This window comes from Caloenas nicobarica, chromosome 2, assembly GCF_036013445.1.
Source record: "Caloenas nicobarica isolate bCalNic1 chromosome 2, bCalNic1.hap1, whole genome shotgun sequence".
In the NCBI taxonomy this organism is placed as follows: domain Eukaryota; kingdom Metazoa; phylum Chordata; class Aves; order Columbiformes; family Columbidae; genus Caloenas; species Caloenas nicobarica.
This window is the reverse complement of record NC_088246.1, coordinates 49,565,117-49,584,170: the sequence shown is the minus strand read 5'-3', so window position 1 is coordinate 49,584,170 and position 19,054 is coordinate 49,565,117. Positions and strand designations below refer to the sequence as shown.

Genomic DNA, 19,054 nt, shown 5'->3' with positions numbered 1-19,054 from the left:
AATGCAGAACAAATTAACATTTTAACATTATAATACTACTGAATTGTATAATGGGATTTTGCTAAGTGTCACAGCACAGAAAATAAAAGTAACACTCTAAGGTATGCTTGTTAACCTCTTCAAGCTAAATATATTATGAGCCTACTGACAGCTGTAAATAGATACATTGTAACATCAAAGACTCTCAATTCAAAGGCCTTTAATAGGTGTTGCTTTTTCTAAGTAGATTGGCCTTAGGAGTATAAACAATGAACAAGATAAAAATTATGTTATCCATGCCAAATACTTTCACATTTCCTAAAGGGAAATTGAAAGATTCCTTTAAAAATACCATTCAAAAAAATCTAGTTCCTGTGATATGTCTTTTTCTCCACTTCTCCTTCCCATGTTACAGGAATTTAGCCTCACAAGTATAGTCTTCAGTAGCCATGTATAATGTCTTCCAGGTTGACCAAAAGGCTTTTTGGAAAAACAAGGATTACAGCTGCTATGGTCAAAACCTGACACCTCAACATTGCAGTGTCCTGGTCACCCATCCAACAAGGGACTCAAGCAAACACTTGATTTTAAGATGTCTAAATGATAAGGCTGTATCCATAACAAATTGCCAGTATTAAACCAAGAAAATGGCAGCCACAAAACTTTGTCAAAGAACTCAAGACAAGCAGAATGGGCAGAACATGATATTTAATAAAAGCCTTAAAATAAATACGTCTGTAGTATCCTCATCACTGTCCTCTTCCTGCCTGACTTCTGAACCCCTCTGTTCATTACACCAACTTTTCCTCCATTAACCACCTTTTTCCTTTTCATAGTGGTTTAAATTATCCACAACAGAATAATTAAAGGCTTCACAAAGTAGAAATACCTACTCTGTGGAAGTTAGTAGTTAAGCACAACTGAAACATATGAGAGCTGTTGAGATGCCAACTGGCAAGAAGAAATGGAGAAGAAAGTTCTTTTCCCTTTTGTTTTTGTCAATTTACAGGCTTAACCAACAGTTTAGCTCCAACATAAACTGTACCTTTTATTAAAAAGATCTAAATTGGGAGAATGACCACACAAGTTACATTTTTCCTCAGAGAGGTAGTGGCTAGAGCAGCAGCTCTGAGCTGACTGAAAGGAACACACACACAAAGAAACAGATTTTTTTTTTTCCCAGGAATCCATAGTCCACTACTATACTGCCTCTGGTAAGTAATACCAAGCAGAATTCTAATTTAGCTGATCAGGAGAAAATAGGTAAGCAGTATTAGATGTACTGGGCAGAGCAGGGGACTAATGACTGAAGTCAATTCCCACTTCTGACATTGGCCTATAATGTTCTATACAAGTCATTTTGGGCCAGCCACCATCCGCAACTAAATTAAATGTCACACCTGTAAGTGTATCCAAGATCAACAGAACAGCGATTTAGATGCTCATTCTCTACAGGTTAATGGAAATAAGTCATTGCAGGGATTGATGTAAAATGGTTTTAGATTAAGTGAGCAGACAAAATAGCTTGGTGTTCCTGGGTTTACAGTAAAGATACAACAGTAACCAAATCTACTTCAGTACCAAACTCACACCAAGATCTACAAGCATTAGATGAGTAAATAATCTAGTTAATTTGGCCCTCAAATATTTATTTCCCAGAACTTTTGGGGATTTTTTGGTTTGGTTTGGTTTTCTGGTTTGTGGGGGTTTGTGTGTATGTGTTTTGGTTTGTTTTTTGGGTTTTTTTGTTTTCATTTTTTTTTCTTTTTGGGGGGGCAGGGGGAGAAGAGATCTTTTTCTCTTGCGTCGAATCAGAGTTTGGCATAAAATGCCATTAAATTACATGACTTATGTAGCTCTTCCCCTTTTATTTAATTGTTGGTATAATGAACATATAAGTTGACACGAACCCAAGCATTTCACTGAATCTGAGTACCAAAGTTTCTGGAATATTTAATCAGCATGCAGTTGAAACCAACATATACTTGCCATCCAATCACAATGCAAAATTATCATAAATCATACATCAAAGAAACCAGTATCACTTATTCTGAGTTTACACCAGAAAACGATCTACTTCAATGTTACTTCAGCTACCCAAAGGCACAGCACACATATACACAGTGGTAAAACAAGTACAGTAGCCACTCAAAAGCAAACAATTAAAATTACATCAGAAGCCACCAAAAATGTTCAGAGTACTGTATGCAGAAATTAACCAAAACCAATATTAATTTAATATTCACTTAATTCATCAGAGCTGGATCACTCAAAAGAAACAATTTCACAAAGATCATGTATTCAAACTCGCAAAGTAATCATTGTATCTTCCAACACATATGCTCACTAGTTGTTCTCAGTTGTATAGTTTTTATGCCTCAAATGATTTTGTACTGCATAATTACAGGGCTGAAATAGAAAACTTTCTAGGGAGTATGAAATAGCAGTGTTTTCCATGCTTCTATGAAGACGATATCAATTTTTTATTCAAGTTTTGATAACACTACTGCATAGCACTTCCTTTCTTGCCTATGGAGTACATTTCTCCAGTGAAAGAGCCTGTCAATGATTTATGCTTCAGCACAGGCATCTGATATTTCAGATTATCAGATATGACATTTCTCTCAAAGAAATAAGACTTAGCAATATTCCTCTTTGTGGAATTGTAGCCAACTGGTTCCATTTTCACTCATTCAAATGCACACAGGTTCTTTCAGTCCCTATAGAAATCCTTCATATATGGTCTGGTGAGCTCATGTTAGGCTGAGGATACAAGTTCTGCTCCTAAAAAGGAATATTATTTTTTTCCTTTCAAAAAGGCACTAGCCAATGAAACAAATGTCACAAGAAGTGTCAAAGAACATTTACATCAGAAGTAGTAACACAAATCACTTGCTGCCAATGCCTTTATGCACCAGACGGTACAATCTGCTGGTACCCCTGAGAAGTGAATCAAAGCTTGGGGAATCATATGGTAGGTCACACTGGCGCAACAGCTTTAAAGTGGGAACAGCACCAAGGGTGGAGTGAGAAAAATAAAAAAAGCGGGGGCGGGGGGAAAGGAAAAAAAAAAAAAAAAAAAATCACACCTCTGGGTCCTCTAGTGATTTGTATGGAGCAGTGGGTGTTCAAACCCAGCTATTAACAGGCTCGAGGGGAGTAATTCCATAGATAGGGCTGTATGGCACAGCACAGTGTAGTTGAAACTCTCGTTTGTGGAAAATGTGACAGGCCAGACTGAATGCAGCCCAGCAGACCCCAGTTGAGGCACTTTTTGCCATATCTACACAAACAAGGACATTTTACCTCAAATTTCTTTCCCTTGTGATGGCTGCATTGTTTTCAGCTTTCACATGCATCTAACTCCCTCCACAAAACACCTTAATGAAGAAGAGCAATTTTACCTATTTGTCACACGAGCTGGCTGACCTGAAGTGAAGACTGTCCCACACTGAAGCAAGTAATTGCTACCACAGACCAAAATAGAGAAGAGTTGTGCCAGCAATCTTAATATATGCTTCCTAAGGACAGCTAACTACTTTCAGACATTTTTGGAACACATCTTCTAATAAAAAAGGGCTTTGATGACATTATAAGTATTCCACTGTTAAAGCTAAATAAGTCTTAGGGAAACAGAAATGTAACACTATTTGAACACCAGTAAAACAGAGAATTTTAATTATATTTAATAGCCAATATGCTACTTTTAGTGGCTACGAAAAAACTACATTTAGCAGAAAGAGCAATAAAACAAGAGAAGTTAAATATAACTCCTCCAAAGAACAGCATATTTATTCAAGCCAAAAAGAGCTAATTTATACTATGGGTGTAGTTCTTGCTGACATTATCTGGGGAAAATGACTATTACAGGAGCGGGTGTGATATATAGCCTCTGAGTCATGCATGATAAACCCTAATGGTTTTGCTTTGAGGTAAAAGTCATTACTAATCAAGTAATGAATCATTCCCAAAATGTAGAGTTCCTGAGGCCATGTGTGTCAAAAGTACGATCCTGGAGAGAATACTCAATCATTAATGATCACTTTAGAGATTTTTATCAACCAATTAATAAGCAAGGGAAAGAGCTAAGGGGCTTGAACAAAGAGTTAATGGACCTTTAATGACATTCCTTGTGTTTTAGTGAATAGAACACAATGAGTTTTATTTGCCACTGACCAGAAACCACCAAAGATCTAAGTGCTCCACATATTGGAAATATTAAAATAACGCAAAGAACAGCACCTATGCTTTCAAAATATTAGAAAATTATAATTTATTTAAATAATTGTAATGCCCATATTTATTTGATGTTAGACCTATGTAGCAGATTATAGACTGGATATAAAAAGCCTAGCTTCCTAAATCAGTACATGGACTTGAGATAAGGAGAGAAATGGAAAGATGTGCTGTTCTTTAGTATATAAGGTGTTGGACCTGTTGGTATCAACTATCACGGAAGTAAAATTCTGGCTCTTAAGACATACAATTCTAAAAAGACATTCAGTAACAATTCTGAAAACTAAAATGAAGATACGATGAACTATGTGTATGATGAAATATGTGTATGAATACATATTCATGCACACATGTATACAAACACACATGCTTTTGTGCTACTGCCTATAAATTACCTACATCTAAGAAGGGCAAAGACATTTGCCTTCGATATACTCTTCATCTTTATGCTAAAGTCACTGTGGAAATATCCAAAGATATTACTGCATCTAACAGCCTGAAACCACTGAGGATTGCTAAACTCAAGTACTTCCAGTTCCCTAAACCAAACAAAAAAACCCCACCTGACTATAGGGAAGTCAATTTAGTCACATGAGTCTGCAACCAAGTCCCAGAAATAAGAGATCCAAAAATCAAATGGGAGTGTGTCATTTGATAGCTGGGAGAATCTTATTCTGAGAGTAGATAAAACAGAAAACAAATAAATAGAGGCAGAGGAGAGATCATGCTTCCTTTCAAAAGGCAGTGACAAGATCCAAATCTCTTCCTGAAGCAATGAAAATAACTCAGAAACTTCCAATTAGGGTGGCTCTGTTTTCCACATGGCTGTATTTTTCATGCTGTCTAACAACAAAATGCATGTGCATATGCACATTTAAATATTCTAATTTACTCTAAGTGTCAGATACACATACCTTCAGCACTGGAGAAATTCCGTATCAGGATCTGGACAAAGCTGGAAGAGCTGTCACCAGTTTGAATTAACTGGACTCCAGGAAACTCTGAGCAAGACAGATACCAGATACAAGTTTGAAGCTAGAGCGCGTGCCTACAGACCAAAAGACAGAAAACACCTGCAATTCTGCTCGTCACAGCACGTAACAGGACAGCAAAAGGTTAGCACAGATGTGCAGAGAAGAGTGTGGGCAATCACAGAATTGTTCCACTTCAGCTGAAAGACAGGAGACTGTGAACCACCTCCAACTGGGAGCAACATAACTACATTAGGGCAGGATTATGAAGAAGGTGCATTACTGTGGTTTTTGTTCAACTTTGGCACAGGTGCAAAGCTTCTAGATGGCGTCACATTCACACCTAGCTGGTGCTGAATGCAGGCAAAGTAGACAATGTCCTCGGGCACAAAGGCAAGCCCTTAAACACTGAGCCAGAATGCCACATCTTCTAAATCAGACTCTCTGGAATAATGGTGGCTTAAAACAGTTAAGGATTTATTTTGAAAACTGACCAAAAGTGTTAGACAAGAAGCACAAAATATGCTTACATTTAGATATTTGTCAACTGTTAATTGGAATATTGGTTTTCAGTTGAAGTGCCAAAATTTCAGAGAGGAAATCGTATGATTCGGAAGATACAGTTCAGAACCAACTAGTTATCTCAGTCTTGATAAGCACTTACACCCAAAATTAACTTTGCCTGATAGTGTCAAATACTATAAAATGGACAAAAACTGGGACACTATTTTAATGCTTAAAATACTGCTTGACAAGTTTTCAGCACTCTTGCTAGACCACAAATTACAAAAAAAGAGAAAATTCCTCACAATTGTCTTGTTAAGTAAGATGTGCTCAAAGGGATTCTAACTCAGTTCCTCTAAGTTCTGTCCAAAATTCGGATTAATTACACACACTGCTGAAACCTCAAAAAGCATAAATATTTAGTGCACTTCCCATGGACTCCTAAATTATGTTCACGGATACAAAAGTTTTTCTTTTTTCTCCATACATTTAGCTTTGAAAGTTTATTGTATCATAGCTTTCTCTTTTTGGATGCTTTTCTAAAAAAACATTTAGTTAACACTTTAACATGAGCTGAATGTTCTTTTTGTGTGTGTATTTTAGAGTAAACTTAAACAAAGCTGCAAGTCAGATCCTACATGCTTCAATCAAGTGTTGCTCTATTTTTTTTTTAGAGAAAAAGAATGCTACAAAGCTAGCCTTAGATTTTATTATTCAAATGGCAACTTTCAAGACTAGAGTAGATCCTGTCATGCAGTATGACTACTCAATGTCACTCTGAAAATAACATGGGATTAAAGGGCTCCAAAAGGATCAAACCAATTGCAATAAAATTATCCATAAACAATGAACAAATGTAAGGACATGTAAAAACCAATCCTGTGCTGTGTAATGAAACAGTGAGCCAGTCCTAAGTTTCAGCAGCTGGTATTAATTCATAGTCCATTTGGTTAAATTCCTTCTCAAAAACATAACATCATCCATCTTTCTGTTTAAATTAGGCTACAGCAAATAAATAGTTGTGTAATGAAGTTCATAAAGTTCTGAAAATATTAGCAGTACCTTTCTTCAAAACTACCATTTGAAAAACAAATGGCAACTCCTCCTGTGATATTACTAATTAAAAGAAGCAGTGCATTCATTTAGAGACATTTGACTTTCAAATCCTTCACAAAATTCATCTCTTTCTCCAGAAGTCTCTACTGAATGCTCAAGATTCCCAATTAACATCCAGGGCTGCGTATGTGAGGGACAGCTCAGATCAAAGACCACAGAGCAAATGGGAACCCTTTGGTAGGGAACAGACTGCCTTAGCTTGTTGAATTATTAAATTTCTGTAACACCTCACATGCAGATAAAGCTTTCTTAGTCACAGGCAAAAAATTCCTACACAGTTTACTGCCTTGTAAAGAATTAAAACACATCCTCCTGATGGAATTGCCTTCTTTATTCTAAACAACAAGTTGTGATATCTCTACCTGGAAGCCATTTTGCTTGTTGACCACTTCTAACAGACTGATGGTGAAATGCTACACTTTCCGGCGCTGCTAGCTATATGAACAAGATAAACAGTACAGGAATGCTGAAACGAGAACAGATGAGGAAGATTACACTGAAAAAAACTTGTAGGAACTGTGTTCCTATTCCCTGTAAACAATAACCTATAAGCACCCCTTGAAATCAGAAAGACTGGTTGAATACTTTTCCCCTTGTTTCCAGGAGAGATTTTAAATGAAAAATTCATATGTACATGAATCTCTTCAAGTTGCAATTCATATGCAGAACTCACAAGATGCAAGAGCAAGACCATCCAAGATTAATACACACCATATACTAAAGGGAGCAGAATTAACTGAACAACTTGTAGTTGTTTACAGATAAAGACCTGAAAATTACATTGTAAGTCACTTTATTGCTGCTTACAGCCATGTATTTCTGTGAGACAGGCTATTCAGTAATAACATGAGTAAGACAACCATGACAGAATAGCTGAATTAGGAGAAAGTAGAGGGAATAAACTTCCAGCATTTGCTAGTTCTAGCAGTGCTGTTTAGAAAAGCGTGTTATGTACTCTTCCTAATGGCAAGATGCTCTCAAATTTACCTAAAATATACCTTAAAGAAAGAAAAGCTAGAATGTATTACCAATCAAAAATAAAGACCCACTATGGTAGAACATGCAGTTATTAAGCCTAGGTGTCTAAGGCTATGCAACTGTGCTGACCATTTTGTCAGACTTGTTCTGTCAGTCAATCCCTAGTAAGTGTTGTTTCTAATGACCACACAAAATTTTATGGTGACACGAAGATCCAGAAATCATTAATTTCCTCTAGCTATTTTTTAAATGAGCAGAGTGGGAAGGGAGAGACAGGGGACATCATCTATCTTTCCTGGTTAGGTGGCTGCTGCCAGTCAGCACTAGTACACGAGAGTGCTAGGGCAATGAGTAAGAGCTGAGATGTCAGTATTAGAAACCACAAGCGAGTCAGTGGTATTACAGGCTGGGGGTGAAGAAGCCTCAGAACGTGGGGAAACCTGAAGTACTGTGCATCAAAGAATAGGAAGCGAGCTATGCTTACTACATATGAAGGAAGTGTGGGGGTATAGGACAAATCTGTTTGCTTCATGGTTTGTCTCAATTTTGCTACCTTTTATTGTGATACCCTGCAAGGTAAAATCGATTGCTTTGTCATTACATTTTTTTGTAAACTTGAACTGCTCAATCTTGTCTCAGATTCATGTTTTAAGTACTTAAGAGTGGTTAAGCAACAGTTAGTGCCCTAGGAGAACTCCATCCCACGTTTCAAGCTCATCCTTCCTCCTCTGTCCCTAAAAGAACGTAGCTGCAGCATTCTTCTAACCACCGTTACAGGGTTAAACACAGCTTACCAGACACAGCTAGTACTGCATAGATTCACTAGGATAAAATCCATGCGAGTTGAAATAAAAAACTGAACCACCTGATTTTTATGACACTTAATTCCAGCTCGTACCTGGAAACCCAAATATATATGTCAAGAGTTAATGCATGAAAACCAGAATTCCAGGGCAGCTCCTGCCATATTATTATTTTTTTCTAATAGGACAGAAGACACATTGTAGAGATTAAAGATCATTAAACTGCACTTTCAAGCAATAACATGTCTCTAGTAAGTGTGCATTATACAAAATACACGCTGTTTACAACAGCTACCATAAAAATTGCTGCAATCTCATTTCATATTTGAAGTCTTTTAAACTACAAAACATCTATGCAATCTCAACTACTGTTCAATTGCTTCTAAATTTATCTAATTGAATACCTTTCTTAGAATAAGAGCTAGTAGCATCTCCAATTGCATTAGTAATTTTTAACCAGAGATCAATAAATTAATTCATAGGCATATGAATAGCATCTATTGCAAATTTATTTTTCCATTATTTTTATAGCACCTTCCTACAAATCATTCCTAATCATCATAAGAAAAACTTTTTTTTCTAATATACAAGGCTACTACATATATAGCAGCTTTTCTTTTCCTTCCAAAATAGAACACCTGATGTCACTATTTGTTAACTGTAGTTAATACTCACCCAACTCTATTTAGACCTATAATATTACTTCAGAAAGATAAATTCTAGCAGAAAAGACTAAACAGGACTATAAAACCAAAAGTTAGCTTTTCATCATTGCACACACTGATGCCTGCTTATACATTTCTCCCTAATTGTGAAGATGAAAGTAAGGCTAAAGTGTCCTTATAATAAATCCATTAGTAGTTTTATTGTAGCACTAAATACATCCTGCCTTGTTGGTAATGTACGAAGACTAATACAAAAATTTACTTCATAAATAGAAATGTTTTTTACCAGAGAATCAAATGCAACTTGATTAATTTTCCCTAGTTTGGCATCTATAAGTTTGACACACATTGTACATGTACTGCATATCACACAAACACAACTTTTACTTGAATATCTGAAAATTAATATTTACAGTCTATTTCAGTCATAAAATTCAAATCAGTTCAGCTGTTCATAAAAATTTGCAGGTGGGCAAAGAAACTGTACAGAATAAGTTTAAAGTAGGTATGTGTCGCACCTAGGCAATGAAACTACATGAGGTGAATATTCACTATTATTTGATTCGCATTCAAAAGGCTGTTCACATAAAGGTTATATATCTGCTATATAACTGTTTTGATGCAAGGAAATAAGGGAAACAATAGGAGGAACCATTATATCCCTGTGGATTTGGAAAGATTATACCATCATAGCTTCAATTTTAAAAAACTCTTAAGCTATAATAGTTATTCTATTACGAATATAACTCATATAGAGCACAAGTCCTGGAGATTCTGGGTTAAAAAGAATAATAAAATCACATACTCGCACTAGAGTGGAAATTCCTTCCTGTTCTAGATGAAGGGATCTGCAATACACTATGAAACCAAAACATATACATTTCCCTTCTGACTACAAAACCCAGTATAAAAAGTAACAAATTCTTTCTTTGTACATAACAACTACTTTGGTGAAAAAATGAGTGGATAAACCAATCCAAATTTTTCTTTTCTCATTATAAAAATATTTAACATAAGGAAGGAGGTGAGATTCTCAGATAATGGTGAGAGAATAAATATCTATTTATTTTCCAACAGAGTATTTTATTGTGGGACTTAACTATTTTATTACAAAAATCCTCAAAATTCTACATCACATATTCAGGGTTCAATCCAAATTCCACTAGAGCAAACAAGAGTCATTCCACTAAAAGTCTATGTGGTATGGATCATCATTCTCCATTGAATGCATTCTGCATTAGGAAAACTACTAAACACAAACATGGTGCTCAGAATAGACAACTTTCCAAAAGGAAAAATAGAGATAATATGTTTGAGCAATTCTTCTGAAAAGCAGCATTCTCAAAAATACAAACATATTAATTCCAATGTCAAAAATGCCACACGTTTAAAAGACTTTTTGGAGTGAGATTTTATACTGTCCATATTTATCTAGCCTCATTATTTCTTTAGTGGAAACACACGTACCATATTTTGAATACTTCAACTATTTGCATTCAATGTACTTGTTCAAATAAAGACAGATGATGATACTGAATTAAAGAAAACAAGGTCGTCTTTAAAACAGGAAATGCATCTTTAAGTAATTTAATTTCACTCACATAGCAAAGAGACAAGATTAAATCCTACCACAGCTCACTTTCAAAACAACATATGCAGCAGTGGGGTCTCTATGGTAATTACTATTTTACTATACTTTTGTTTGTATTAACAACAACATTTCTTTGTTGCAAGGGGATTCACACCAACAAAAGAAAACGACAAAGGAAATCTACCACGAAAAATGTGAGTTTGCCTAAAGTATAGTTTTAACAAATGTAGAAAATGTAAGCATTTGTTCTCTGGAAATAAATCTTTTTGCTTGTTCTCCTTTCAACTACACCAATTCAAATTGAAAAAGCTTACAATAGCAATTGTTAAGAAAATCGCTCATCTAATTTTGGTTTGAAGTACATTATAAAATGAGCCTCTGTAATATACATCTATTTAAACTACCTGATTTTTGTCATATTCTCAGAACTCATCTTTTAATTCAATGGCATAAGAAAACTGTCAGGCACATCCCAGTTGCATTTAAGTTTAAAGGCAACAATTGTACACAGCAAAAGCAGACTCAAGAGACTCTTGTTTATCGTTAGGGCTTATTTAGTCACGCCGTTTCAAACTGTTAAGGAATCGTCCACAAATCACAATACCTAGTATTTCCTAAAATAACCAGAAAATTCCCACTATCAAATTTCAACCATCTCATAGTTAACTCATTCACAGTAAAGACTGAAATAAAAGCAAGGCTGACTCATGTATAATTAAAAAATTAAAGGCAGTTTTCTCCAATTTATAAAAATGTTTTCTTAGAGCAAACAGTAAGGAAAAATATTTTTCCTTAATACCTTTGGGTTTTAGTTGTTGTGATATACAACAGCACATATAGGTAAGTCTTTTTTCCAGCAAGGAATCTAATTGTAACTCAGCTTCTCTAACAAGGCATGTTAGAAAGTAGAATCAGGTCCTCCAACAGAAAAGCACAAACCACACAAAGTAACATCTTAGCAAGAGTTATTCTAAAGCAATGCAGGGCTGAGGCAGGAAAAGGAAGAAAAATGGGTTTATTCCTTGTGTACTTCTTCCAGTATGGGGATGGTTTAGGAATGAATTTTTTTTAAACATTGTTCTTCTGCAGCTATCACATTCTGATATGATTAGAACATAAAATCTCCATGAGGAAGGACATGGTCAGCCTCAGACAATTTTGTTGTGAATGTTACACCAGCCAAACGACTCCACTAGTTTACAGTGTACCATAAAATATTTACACAAGCTATGAACTATAAAATATTTTCACATGAACTATAAAATATTTACACTATCAACATCAGTTAGGAAAGAATGATGTGCTGTCAAGCTGGTGCGACCCAGGAGTAAAGACTTTGTGGTTGCAGATTAAATAAAACTATTGCAAATCATCTGGAAATTTACAGGGAATATTAGGTTAAACAAATTACAGCTTCCTGGTCTCTTGGACAGTAAATGTAACCAGGAAAGCACAGCTTATGTGCTTTAAGCTAAGTTTTACCAACAACGTAAAGAAAGGCTAGGCTCATAATCAAACTGTACTGACCTCTCTGAAAGTTCCTTCTAGCAAGGTGTCCAGATGTTGAAGAGGAGCAGGAGTTTTGTCTTTGAATCGTGTCAGCAATCGCCGCTCAATAGCTCGAAACTGTACAGCCCTTTCAGATAACAGTTCCTGAAATTTTTCAGCATTCAGACGTAGCTGCAATTTAAGGGTTTTCAAGAATTCAGGTTAAAGGTCATATACATTATGTATACACATTCCAAATGAAATGGGAGAATGATAGTAAAATTTTGGGGACAGTGTGTCTTATTCACATATGATAATGTCATTTATACCAGTTTCATATTTTACACTCCTCATGAAGCTTATTAACATTTTCCAGAATTAACATTTTCCACTGAAACGAAAACTAGTTGTCAACAGCCACAATAATCTGTGAGAATGTGTAAGTATCTCATCAAGAAGCCTAATAATAAGAACGAAATTCCACCATCAGGATCTTATGGCTTCTATTTGACTTGATATTCATTGCAGTAGAAAGTAAATGGTTATTCCCTTAAGTATGAATAGAACTACTAAATTCTGCACTTCAAGATTGCCTTTTTATGAAGTGAAATTCTTTTTCCTTTTATATATTCAGATCAGCTACGGCAACAAACTTCCTTGAAGTGTTCACAAAACTTTGAACAACACTGTACATCAAATGCCCACATAATAAGAATTCTTTTTTATCTTTTATTTACCTTACCATTTTCCAGCACATGCCTCTAACACAAGAATCACTAAATAAAGGCGAGTCTTTCAAAAAACTGAGACTCCTCTGAACAGCTGACATGCTGCAACTAGCAGAAGTTATCAGAAGACACATCAAGACACACAGCTTTCCAAATGTGAGTATTATGACACATCTGTTTTAAAGGTCCCCAAAATGAGCAGAAAAAATAAGTTTCCTAAGTTTAGAAAACATGTCCTATTTAAAAATAAGCAAACATACCATTCTGTCAGTACATGGTTATGAAAGACAGTTCAGGGAAGGTAAGAAAAAAAGAAACACTATGCTGCTTTTCTGAAACTAGGAGGAAAAAAGGGACATCTCAGGCAATATTCTCCCTAGCCATCAAAAAATAGTGTGTTGAAACCAACAGGGATGGAAGCATATGGATCCCTTGATAGACCATTTGACACTTTTTAGAGCAGACAATTATTGTAAAATTTCAGAAACTTCAAAATAGCCAGCTACAACATAATTAGATCCTAAATTAGCATTCCAGCAATCACACCAACATTTCAAACTTCAATGTATTTAAGCTTGCGACACAATCTAATGAAGCCTATGTTTAAGGTATTTCTACAGTACCAGTCACTAAAAAAAACCTAAACTATTTGAATTTCAAATAAGTTGAAAGACTAACAGAATAACTACCCATGAGCTTGAGAGACAGACCTGGATCTAGGCTGACTCTAAAAAAATCCCAGAGAATCCCAAATAAAACTTGCATCTTCCTATGTGGTGATGGCTCCACCTCACAGAAAATTTGGCAGCATGGAAGAATATCCAATAGTATTTCTCACTCTTAGATATATGTGTTGTTGCTTTTGCCCATTACACAAGTTTAATAGGAATTTTCAAATAGCTATTCTCTCTTTTACTATACAGTTGAGGGGGGAAGGGGCGCATATATTTTATTAGCTATTTCTACAAGCTAGCTGAACTATTGGACATTTTTAATTGTCATCTTCATGACTAAACAGGAAAAAGGAATTACACTAATTTTATAGCTGGTCTGGTAAAATTTCTTGAGCTTCTAATGCTACTTCTACAAGGGCAGTCAGGTTTTTTTAAATCTGAAGGGACTTTACATGTATTCACCACGATGATACAGAAAGAAAAACTTCTTCTGGCTTCACTATAATGAATAGAAGAGTAAAATAGCCTAAAACTAAGGACAAATTGTAGAAACAATTTTACAGTTAACATAGCGTTAGTGAATGAAGAATCCATGGCTTCTGTATAAGCAGTGAGCAGAAGGGTAAATACTAGTACCATCATTTGTATCGTTTGCAGACTGCACACTAGGTACTTGCGCTTTGCTAATCACAAGGGCTGTTTCAGAGGCAAGGCATACTCCGCATTTTAAAAACTAAATTATTTTTTTTTACAGCACCATCTTAGCTGCAACTTTCTATTTTCTGAAAGCCAAATGCCTGTGACAGCTATAGTTATAATCTGATTAATCTTAGTACTAACATACAAACAATTTCTAAACTAGCAGAATATTAATGATATACAATTTCTGTATCATACCTCAAAATGTTGATCAATTAGTTCAAAATACTCTTGCAGGGGAATTGAACCAGAAAAGGTACATGCAAAATCTTTGCAGTTTTGCTTCTTGAAATGTTCTTCGAGTCGAAGTATGAGCTCTTTCGTTATCAGCCAAAGGTCCTCTAACTGATCACTCTGGATCCTATATCGTTCTTTGTAAACAAGAACAAATGCATGACTAATAAACACACCTGCAAAGCCACATGCGTTCTCTATACACCATAGTTTAGACAAGACACAAATTTAACTTGCTAACTGTATCCGACGTCTATATGAGATTTGCCTAAGAGATACACATTCACTAGTGTTAAATAAATACTTGTATTTTATTGATTTCAGTCCTAAATACTCTTTATCTTTAACAAGCAATTTTGTAGCACAAAATGAAACTATTTATTGTTGCAGGACTACTTTAGAGTATGGGCCTGTTCATGAGGAATAAAAAACAAGAACTACCATAATAAGGAAACAAGAGAATTACTGGATGATATCAAGTCATAACAACAGGCTGTCTGAAATTCTCTGCCATAACACTGCCTTAATGAGCTTTTCTGAGGGTTAGAGGCAGAAAAAGGCTCAATTCACTTTGGACCATGACAGAAACACATCCTAAGCATCTGATAACAGTGATAACAAACCAACTCCAATCCACCGAAAGTGTTGAATGTCTTGGAAACAGGCATTGAGTTCTTAGATAATACTCTCAATACAATTTTTATTACACCTTCACTTCCTAGGATATCTTCTAGTAGGAAAAGTATTACTCTAACTAGTTACAGATGAAAACAACATTCAGATTTTATAGTGCTGTGTGTCACTCCAGATACAGCTAATATTAGTAGATGGTGATTTTTATTCATCCACACACTATGGCTTTGTAAAAAAGGCTTAGTGTAGAAATGGAAGTCTTCACATAAACTGAAGTGAAAAAAACAAATCCTGTTATAGCCAGCACTTTCTGTCCCAGCAAATTCATTTCACTTATCACATTTTAGTGAATTTCAAATTATCAAGCTAGTGAGATGAGATTTTACTTCTGTTGTTTCTAGTCCACATTTATACAATATTCTCTTCTGTTTCCAGGAAATCAGAAATAACCAAATGTTGAGAGGAAAACATTACTGAAAATCATAGCAGCTTTTTTTTTTAGATAAACACTTTCAAACAACAGTTCCTTATTTCTTATAATTACTTGTCTACCAATACCTTATGCAAAATGACAGATAGAAATGCAGCTGTGAGGAAAGAGAGTTGCTGAAGTGTGACATAAAATAATTATTTTTTTGCCCTTGTGAACAACATTAACAATAAATCAAATTAAACAGAATTCTTTAGAACTTGAATGTACTTATTTAAAATTTTCTCCACATTAGTAATTCAAGATTGTTTGACATTAGCACTGGCATCATTCCCAGGTTACGTATTTCACTGAATAGCAAATGACAAATTCTGTTTACAGTGTAACAGGAAAGAAGCAAGTTTTATTTAAAATCATGCCTGTTAAAGAAAAGAACACCATCTGCTAAAGATAACATTTAACCTAATATCCATTTTTTAAAAGCTCACAATGTAATGGCTGGACTTAGTTGGATGTATCATCATACTTTGCCTTAAGTGATTTTTTCCTTGAAGAAAAGTAGCTCAGATGTTTTCAAGCCAAATTAACAGTCAGTCCATTGATAACTGACATATCTAATACATTAATGGTTTAAAAAAGATAAAACTAATTTCCTCCAAAATGCATATTTAGTTTCCATACATTGTTGGTCAATACAAACACAATTTAATCTTACCATGGCCTGAGTAGAGGGCATTGCAGTAATTTGCTTTACATCATCTTCCAGCTCTCAAAAAAGACACATTAAGTTTAGAAACTACAGAACTGTGAATCTCTAGTTGTACTAAACACATGCTTTAAACAGAAATACAATGAAAAAAATAGAGAAATAACTGTGCTGCTGCTTATCCTGTGCTTTTTGTAACAGCTAACCAACTTGTGTTAGCTTTTTGTTAAAATAAGCTCTGTAACAGAAAATTAGAACAGATTTTTCAGAAAATTCTCAAACAAAAAAGCAGAAGTCTGAGAAGAACCAATAGGTTACTGTGCTGGTTTTGTTTGGAGTAGAGTCAATTTTCTTCATAGTAGCTAGTACCGGGCTACGGTTTGGATTTGTGCTGAAAACAGTCTTGATACCACAGGGATGTTGTAGTTACGCTTCCACAGAGTCAAGGTCTTTTCCGATTCTCAGACTACCCCACCAGTGTGTGGGTTGGAGGTGCACAAGAAACTGGGAGGGGACACAGCTGGGACCAGATGACCCCAGCTGACCAAAGGGATATTCCATACCATATCATGTCATGCTCGGTAAAAAGAGCTGGGGAAAGAGGAAGGAAGGGGGTGATGTTGGAAGTGATGGCATTTTTCTTCCCAAGTAATGGTTACACGTTATGGAGCCTGACTTTCCTGGAGATGGCTGAACACCTGCCTGCCCATGGGAAGCAGTGAATGAATGCCTTGCTTTGCTTTCCCTCTGAAACTGTCTTTATCTCCACCCACAAGTTTTCTCACTTTTACCCTGCTAATTCTCTCCCCCATCCCACTGCGAGGTAGTGAGTGAGTGACTGCATAGTGCTTAGTTGTTGGCTTGGCTTAAACCACAACATGGGTTACAAAGGCTTTTAACACTACAACGGGCTGTACAACCAGCACCGGCTGTATGGTTACCCTGCCAGTAGGTTCTCTGAAGGAAGTCTAGAAGTCCACTTCTCAGCTAGGAAGCCCACATCAACAGAAGAAAAAACAAAACAAAACAAAAAACAAACAAAACAAAAAAACCCAGCCACAATTAGAAGTCAAATCTTCTTGATAGTATGATTAAAAGAATGTTTTAAAACATTTCAGGGAAAAACAAAACAAAAACACCACCTTAAAACTTTAACCTACATTGGGTAAGCTTCTTTTTAATATGTGTTAACTGTCAAAATGAACTTCAGGATGGGTTTCTTTGCAACAGTCCTCTTGACAGTCTGAAGTAACATCTTCAATTACTACACTGTGCAAAATAGATTAGCTAATACAATTAAAAACATGTGAAAACAAACATCATTCATATTTGCAGCTTCAGCAGTGAAACCCAACTGTAACCTGTAGACTTTCATTCCTACATGTAGTTCTTCCCATTCAGATCTCAAGGTCCATTTGATAAGGGATATAGAAAAGGATGTCTTCTTTCATTGTCAAAGATTAACTTCTTTCATGGAAAACCAGAAATAAGGATCGATGAGTCCCAATGAACTTTTTAATGTTTCTGAAACACCTTTACTGCCAGTCACTATTTGTCTACACATACAATTTCCTTTTTGAAGAACAATTCCACAATTATGATGTTACATAAGCACTTTTACAAAATATAAACTCAGTGTTAAGTTACATAGCAGGATAAGGACATAATTTGATCTGTATTCATTAGTTCCACAGAAGATCTGTCCACTCAAGCACAACCATTTTAGAATCATGAAATTCTACCAAACAATGCTTTTGTACTATGGATACCCTATTACATTTTTTCTAAATAAGTTTTACTTAGGCAACATTTCAAATAAGCAACTCCCTCCTAAGAAATTCTGTAACCAACCCAATCCAACACATGAAGGGGATGGTGGAAACAGGCTGCTAACATGGAAGGTGGCATCACACAACTTGTTTGTTTTCTACAGTAAGGATTCCCAGACACAAGAAATGAGTAGTCACACTAAGAGAAACAGATATTTTGAATCTCCTTTGTAAAGTGAACTTCACAAGTAAAGCAGTGTGGGAAAGTTTATAGTAAGACTGCAAGTGTCATTCCTAGCTAGTGAATAAACAAACCTGAAAGGAAAAGCTTGAGGGTCTAGGGTGGGGGAATTAAAAGTTATAGCCTCACTAGAAGCTAAAATACATTCATTACATAGACACAAATTTGTCCCTTGTGCAGCATCAGATTTAGCAACTATGCAAAACAAAGTCCAAACGAAAGATTTAAAATGTAATCCAGAAAAAAGTTAATTATAAATCCTTTAAATTCTTTAGCTTTTAGAATCTATCATTGCATGTCTAGTTAGTTTAAACTGTTCAAGATCTACTATTTAAACAAATATTAAAAACTAACAGTAAAACAGCATGCAAATAATGTGTACACAAAGCAATACAAATAGACTTGAACCTTAGAAATGTAAAGTGAATCTTGGTACAACAAAAGTTACTCTCCAGATGGTTTCTGTTTTTAACACATTTGATTACATTAGAAAAGATATTAAATATTATCTCATAGCTCACAGCTGACGCCACCAATATTTATATAACCCATCATGAATACTGATTTTTGAAAACAGTGAGGCAGGTTATTTTTGTGTTGAAAGAATTT

The 19,054-nt window shown here is 35.4% G+C and overlaps 1 protein-coding gene across 1 annotated transcript in view; it reads right to left on the bottom strand.

The window, feature by feature from the left end:
* BBS9 (Bardet-Biedl syndrome 9) overlaps positions 1-19,054 on the bottom strand; it is a 303,101-nt gene that overhangs the window by 205,458 nt on the left and 78,589 nt on the right. Inside the window, exons 18-19 of the mRNA XM_065630323.1 lie at positions 14,631-14,803; positions 12,371-12,523 (exon numbers count right to left, since the gene is read on the bottom strand). Coding sequence (XP_065486395.1) covers positions 12,371-12,523; positions 14,631-14,803 — 326 coding nt within the window. The remainder of the gene's footprint in view (positions 1-12,370; positions 12,524-14,630; positions 14,804-19,054) is intronic.